At 36.3% G+C, this 7,765-nt stretch overlaps 1 protein-coding gene across 2 annotated transcripts in view; it reads left to right on the forward strand.

Annotated features, from left to right (window-relative positions):
- LOC114057132 (coiled-coil domain-containing protein 171-like) overlaps positions 1–7,765 on the forward strand; it is a 36,591-nt gene that overhangs the window by 26,507 nt on the left and 2,319 nt on the right. For both annotated transcript variants that reach the window (XM_027883000.1, XM_027883001.1), the window contains 6 exons: positions 1,690–1,832; positions 2,502–2,556; positions 3,877–4,008; positions 5,400–5,535; positions 6,979–7,349; positions 7,503–7,710. In XM_027883000.1, the coding sequence (XP_027738801.1) occupies positions 1,690–1,832; positions 2,502–2,556; positions 3,877–4,008; positions 5,400–5,535; positions 6,979–7,349; positions 7,503–7,710 (1,045 nt within the window). The remainder of the gene's footprint in view (positions 1–1,689; positions 1,833–2,501; positions 2,557–3,876; positions 4,009–5,399; positions 5,536–6,978; positions 7,350–7,502; positions 7,711–7,765) is intronic.

Here is a 7,765-nt window from a genome sequence, read left to right on the forward strand (position 1 = left end):
CTTATTTTGCAGTACAGTGGAACAATCTAATTTTAATAATCAATCTTGACCTTGTAAAACAGTGTTCTTACAAATTCTTGCTTTGAATTCTTTATTCAGTTTTTGAACACATACGAGGGGGAAAAATATATTAGCTACTTTTAGTTTTGATAGCTTCTTTTAAAACTTATTCACACTTAGCAGCTATCAGTAAAGGAGGTATTTTGGTATTCATGTACTTTCATAAAATAGGCTTGTTAAAGGAGTAATACCTAATTTCTTCACTTTATCAGTTCAAATTTTAATCCTGCATATTTTTATCTTCTTGATGGACTATATCATAGAAACATCCAATGTAACTCATCACTTTCAAGGTCAACTGGGATGAAGTAACTACTTCACAGTCATTGTGTATATATTTACTTCCTTTTAGAAATGTTAGTACCTGTAATGAAACCAATCTATTTTTAAATTTGTGAAGCCAGTTGTATACATTGTTTATGAATTGCATTTTGAGTTCAATATACATTAAATCATGTAACTGACACTGATATACCCCAAAACAGTCTTCAATACATGTTTTAGAAGACGATACCCTAAAATTTGGGCTTGTTTACTGTGCTGATTTTAGTGAAGCTGCCACTGGTTTACAACAGCATCAGTCAGAAAAGAGTCTCATCCAAACGCTTTGAAAACACTCACAGAAAAATGTTTTCTGATATAAAGTTTAGTATTTTTATTTGCACTAGCTATTTCATTAAAATCATTATATGCACATTCTGTGTTCAGAGAGTGTTGTGTGCTTTGCTAAAAACACACACCTAAATTCATTAAATTTCGGTGGAGTTTGGGATTTCTGGGCTTGTTAGAAATAAAACTTTTCCCTGAGCAGCCTCTCTGTTCATGGGTGGATTTCAGGTGAAGGTGGTAAAAAATTTTATGCCTTTTATTCCTTTTCCACCTCTTGCATTTATAGCCACATGTTTTCCCTGAAAAATAATTTCCATAATTTTTATGTTTTCTCTTATTACTACTATTGCACACACTTTAAAATTTTGTTTAGTTTTACTTTGAAGCTGAGTGACATGTGAGCATAGGATGACTGTTCTGGAAGGCCTGTTATAACATGGAATTATCCAAGAAAAGCTACTATGTTTAAATTACTAAGCTCTTAAGAGTACACACAGCTCTATGGCTTCATAAAGCATTTTTAAACATACTTTGCTAAACATTTTGACCTAATGCAACTGAAAAATGCATTCCTTTCTTGTTAATGAGAATAGATTTTCTCATGAGAACAAATGTTTGCATCGTAGCAAAGTGATGTTAAACCTAGCTTAAGTCTTTGAGGCACTGTAATCCAGCCTGAACCACTGCATGTGAAATGCCTGTGGCACCTAAAATTACTTGGATATCTGAGATCTATGTTTTAGACCACTGTCTAGACATACAGACATTATAACAGCAAGTGGCATTATGTGAGTGCCTACAATCACTTTGTTTACTAAAGCACATTTGTACATCGGTAATTTACTAAATACTGAGGGTTCTAAGTCAGTAACTGTTTTATGAATTCTTTAGCAAAAACTTAGTATGCAATGGTCCAAATCTACTTCACAGTCACTTTTCCACTTAGGTTAACCAGCAGTGGCATAAACTGAAGTTAATTATTTGGGCTGGCAAGTAACTCTGCTTTCTATCTGCTTTCAGAGTCTCCCAGAAACAGCAACGGATATGAGAAGAGACCGAGTTTTGAACCACCAAAAGAAGCTTCTTACTGAAATGGAGGAGGACAGGCGTCGACTGCAAGAGAACGCCCAAAATGCAGAGCGTGCCCTGCTCACGGCAGAAAAGTGAGCACTGGGACCTTGGGGACATCCCTTAAACCAGACAAAACATCAATTCCGACTTTCATGCACAGGGTTTTAGCCTTGGCCAATGTGATGCTAGAAGACAAATGTACATCTGCATATCTTTGAAATTCAGGGATAATCTTCTAAAAAGAAAACTGTTAGTTCAAAATGATGATGTGTTTTCTGTAGTTATCCCATAATAGTGCTCCAGATTCTGAGTAGTATGGGCGTTTGTTTGCAGTTATCCTAAGGATTTGAAAACATCTCTTTGGCAAATCCTTAGCACTCTGTTCATTTAAGAAATTATTATTCTTTCTATTTCCACATAATCTTTTTGTAGAGAGATATCATACATTTATAATAAGTACAGAAGCATCAGCTGGGTGGCAGGTCTTAGCTGCCAAAGGGGCTGAAACCCATTTTGGACCTAGTCTTATCCCCAGTAGAAGCGTTTTTCATATGGAAATTTGCCAAATAGCGGTACACAAACTATTTTTAGGGTTTGCATTGGAGATATAAAAAGGAGAGATAAAATCATAACAGTTGAATTATCAACAATTATTTTATAAGATTACTGTTACAGAGTAGCAGAAAATTAATTTCTACAGAAGTAGAACTCTAGTTCTATAAATTACTCACTTGTTTTTGCTTTTTTTTCTCTTGTAATAGTAACAAAGAATTGATCATTACTCATATGAAAGCTGTGGAAACCACTCTTCAGTTGGTAAGAATTTGAAGGGTTCCCTCTGATTTGTGTTTCCAAAGACATCAAAGTTTTACAACTTCTTATCATCAGGGAAGGACAGGAGTAGAAACTGTTTTAGAACAACTTGCTTTCCTTAGAGTTTAAGTTACCCCCTTCATCTTTAATCTTAAAAAAATTGCAATGAAATAAAATGCCACTTTCTAATACACAAACTTCTAATTTTGAATAGAAAAGTTACTGCAAAATTAATTTTCCCTCAATCATTGACTACAGTTTCTGGTTGCCAAGGGTTGACTATGGAACATCTGAAAAACTGGCAACTGCTGTTAACTCTCTACTGGGTAAGGTGGAGGTCATCTGCTGAGGTTGCATACATGGTGGCCATAAAATATTTGGCTTTGTGTGTGCTACTTTAACCTTTAATACATGATAAACAGAATAAGTAAAAGACAAATAACCTGTGGTCAGAAATTTAACTGATATTTTTAAAAACACTTTTTAAACTGAGTAATAATATTAAGTTGCCTCTTTGACTTTTACTGTTTTTGCCAGCTATAGGATTGTTTGAAGGTACAGCAAAGATGTACTTATTAATTATTTGGGAGAAAATTTTGTTTGTTTGTTTGTTTGTTTGTTTGTTTGTTTGTTTTGGGGTTTTTGTTTGTTTGGTTTTTGTTTGTTTTTTTTTGTTGTTGTTTTGTTTTTTGTTTTTTAACTGTAGTTCTAATAAACTGATTGCATTATAACTTCTAATCTAGAGCCACATGGGGGGGGGGAAGTGGTTTTTTTTTGTTGCCTTAGAGTGTTAATTTCCATTACATTTTTAATTCCTAGCAACATGGACATCTATTCCTTATTTTAGATTCTGTGTTCACCAAAACTGTTGTTATTTTTAATTTTCAGATACCTTTTTCAAGTCTCTCTTTCTTTTAACATTCACAGAAAGTAGCAGAACCTAAACTGTATGTTTTAGCTGTAGCAAAATGTGCTAACAGATAATTTGCTTTGTGCCACCATCATCTTCATACAGCTTCGCTTAAGCTTCTCAGGTGGATGTCATGCAGAAACCGCTGTGATTTTACAGTAACATGTACAAGTTTTGTCCTTGGCCTTCTCATTTAAGATCAGGGAAAGATCCTTTTCTTTGTAGTGTTCTTTCCCAGCATTTTGAATTAGAGATTTATGTGCAATGAAAAATCAAATAGGCTAAGTTTATTCTTGGATTGGAGGTTCAGTCATCCCTGCAAGTCCACTCAAAGGGCTCAAGGGGACCCAGTTCATCTCAGTTAATTTTTTGAAGGAGAATCCACATTGCGGCTGGGATTTTTTTCTTTTTAGGTCAGAGAGCAGGCCTTAATGCTAAGTGCTGCAGCAGGCACAACGGAGTTCTGCCTGGAGCTACCCAGACTGCAAATAGATGCCCTTCCGCGTGAAGAACTGTGGGGCAGGCCAGAGGCTATAGCATTCCAGGTCTAAACAATCTATCTAACAACTGTCTAAAACAATCCTGTTTCTTTCTTCTTTTTTTTTTTTTTTTTTAATTTTTTTCATCTGAGATAAAACGATTAGCTAGACTGCTCTGAATGTGTGGAGAGCAAAAAGCTTCAAAAATATTGCAGCCAGCAGCTGAAAGACAAATAATTTCCATATATACTCTTGCACACAGTATTTCAGAGCTGATGGGAACTCTTAGTTTTGCAGGTGTTAAATAACTGATAGGAATACGACCACTGAGAAATGCACATATACCTGAAAATTATTATCCCTCTATCCCCCTTCCCTTTCCTCCTCTTAATATGAGCAAGACAAAATAAGAAAAAACCCACACCACTTATATTACTCAGGAGGTAAGCAAACAGCATCAAAGAACAATGGTTCACAGTCTGTGTCACTGTGAAGTCCCTTCTCTCCCTGTCCCTTTTCTACCTTTCCTCATCTCTGGTTACATTGTGCCTGTTTAGCAACTTTCTCAGTACATTATGGAGATTTTATCTTAAAATGTGCCTTTTATAGCTAGGAGTCAGGAAACTGATTTTAATTTCACTGTATGCAACACTATATCCTGTGACCTTGAATGAGGTAAGAAGTAAATAATCACTTTAGGGACACTTCTTACTAAAAGCAGTGCAGACATGTCTGCAATTATTTGCAGACATGTCCTCTAGAATTGCTATAATCAGTCTGTGACAAGAACATATCAGTTAAAGGCCCTATAATCTGCAAGAATCCTCTTTTAGGACTAGCACCATAGTACCGAAACATTTTGAATACTTCTTCTGATGAGAAAAGATATATGACGGTGTTAATTTGCTACTGCTGTTCCCTACACTTCACAATGCCATTACTTGATTAATTTCAGTTATGTTAAGTTTTATTCTGAAAAGCAGTAGTATGCTTGAGAAAGGGAAACAGCAAAAATCTTTGCAAATACCTGTTTGAGGTATTAAATTTATTTTTGTCTATACTACAGACTTACCTTCAGAAGGTCAGTTTCATATTATCTGAAGAGAAAACTATAACTTATAAAATGTGATCTGCTACTATTAGGGAAGACCAATATTTTCAACTACTTATGGTACATATAAAGTTTCCTGTCCTGCCAAATCATTTGTACTCTCTCATGCTGCTAACTTTATTATCATTCTAATCAATATTACAACTGGGATATTGTTCCACTATATACATAAAAACAATTACATTTCCCTAGCTGTATTGTAATCAGATTATTTTGCCTCTCTTATAAACCTTGTTTGATTTCTCCAATTAATAGAAAATTATCTTCCCTAATGAATTTGAAAGTACCCTATTTGGCATTTAGATATAGCTTACTTGTCACTAACAATTTATTTTACTTTTCAAAGGATGTGGTTCAAAGTTTTTTGGACATCTACCAACTTGCAGCTAGCAGAATTGAAACATTACTGAGAGAAACTTCTCAGCTTCGCACTGCAGCCCAAAGATCCAGACAACAAACATTCACCATTCATGAAAGTTATGGTAAGTCACTTCTCAAGCAATTTTTGAAATTTGGATATAGTTTCGTAGCCAGCATCTCCCTTCATGCTGCATAGTTTCTGTAGGTAGATACAATAATACTTAATTATAAACATAATGGAACAGTAAAACTAATGTCAATAGAAACCTCCTGAGACTTTTTTCAGAAGAGAAAAGTGCTCAGTCCATCCACTGGGGTCATGTTAAGTGCCAGAGAGTGTCTATCATGAGCCAAATCCATAACACATTCCATGTGTTACGACATGATTGGGGGAATGCTTTCCAGATATTGCAAGAAGCAGATTTGGATGCAAACTGGATGAAAAATCGGCTTGCCTTTTTCACTACCTCATTTAACTTTTTCTATCCAAAATTTGTTTGGATACTCAGTATCTAGGAATGTGTACTTTTAGCTTGTCAGGCTATTGTAACCCCTTTGGAAATTATAGTAATTTGATTTAAATGTTGCCTACAAGGCAAAAGGTTCTGTTAATAGGATGCAAGGGTAATTTAAGTGCAGAACTAAATGTAACTTGCTCCCAATGACTGAGGCCTCCATATCTATAGTTTTACCGTGGCCCCTGGGTTTGAAAGTTTATTAAAGTTACTAATTAACTTTAGTAACTTTACTAATACTTAGCTGCACTCCAGAAAAAGAGCAAGACAGTTGAGCTGTTGAAACAGAAATGGAAACATCCTGAGGTGAAAAGTCGCAGAAGAACAGTTGGCAGTCTAATTTTTAGGGCAGTCTTCCACTGGCAGGTGGTAGAAGCACAAGACTGCTGGGGTGTGGTAGTCAGAGAACTGCATTCTGCAGCAGTGCGGCTGTGTAAACATCCCTAAAGGAAGGATCTTGCTGTGAGCAAGTAACAATGTGTTTTTTTAACAATGCAGTTCCTTAATTTCTGTGAATTCCTGTTGGAATAATCTGCAAGTCATAAGCACACCATCTTCCAACAGACTGATATTTGAAGAGCGTTAAGTGTTTGATTTCAATTGATGGTAAAATAAATAGAAAAGTAAAGGAGTATCTTCTGTGGTTAGCATGGCAAATGTTTCCTAGTGAAAGTAATAGGGAGACTGTAGAATAAGTTTGTTCACTCGATTAAAAAAACCCATGCCCTAGAAATTATAATGGTAAGGGTTAAAAGTTCTCACTAAGTATTTGTAGCACTTCAAATAATGTATGCTATTGTTTTCTAACACTTTCTGGTGCAGAATACTTGATATAAGGTTCTTGTTTCTATCGATTAGAGATTAATGTATATGGTCAGGTGCCAAGTATTTTCAATAAATTCTTCAAACAAAATGCAAACACTTGCAAGTACTTCACATACATACCTTTTGTGAAAGGTATTTAACATTAATTGCAGATTCCCTTTTGATTTTTCTTTTTTTTTTTTTTTTTTTTTTTTTTTTTTTTTTTAATTCTTTGTTTTATTGCAGAAAGCAGGAAAGAGCCTAAACATCCAAGTAGCTTCAAGCTAGATAGTCAGGTTGACGAGCCTTATGTCCCAGAGATTTATCTATTGCCAGCAGAAGATCAAATTACCTCCAGCATGACGCTGCAAAGAGACAGTACTCAGCCTTCAATCCATCTGTCCTCCAGTGTGATACCAGATAGACCTGGTACTGGGTCTTCAATCCACATGTCCTCCAGTGGGATACTGGACAGAGCCGGTACTGGGCCTTCAATCCATGTGTCTCCTGCTGAGATACCGGACAGAGTTGGAACAGGGTCTTCAATCCACATGTCTGCTGATATGATACCAGACAGAAGCAGTACTCGGTCTCCCATCCACATGTCCTCCAGTGGGATACTGGACAGACCAGGTACTGGGTCTTCAATCCATGTGTTTGATGATGCAATATCAGACAGAATCAGAACTCGGTCTCCAACTCATATGTCCCCTGGTGTGATTCAAGACAGACCTGGTACTGAGCCTTCAATCAGTGTATCTCCTGGAGCAATACCAGACAGAGGCAGTACTCAGTCTACCATCAACATGCCAGCTGATGTGATACCAGATAGAAGCAGTTTTCTATTTCCAACCCTCATGTCGTCCAGTGAGAGTGCAGATAGAAGCACTACTCGGTCTCCAACTCACATATCCCCCAGTGTGATACCAGATAGACCTAGTACTGAGCCTTCAATTCGTGTGTCCCCTGGTGCAATACCAGAAAGAAGCAGTTTTCTATTTCCAACCCTCATGTCGTCCAGTGAGAGTGCAGA

Source organism: Empidonax traillii, unplaced genomic scaffold (genome assembly GCF_003031625.1).
Source record: "Empidonax traillii isolate 1590-97213 ecotype Southwest subspecies unplaced genomic scaffold, ASM303162v1 scaffold116:size1738432, whole genome shotgun sequence".
In the NCBI taxonomy this organism is placed as follows: domain Eukaryota; kingdom Metazoa; phylum Chordata; class Aves; order Passeriformes; family Tyrannidae; genus Empidonax; species Empidonax traillii.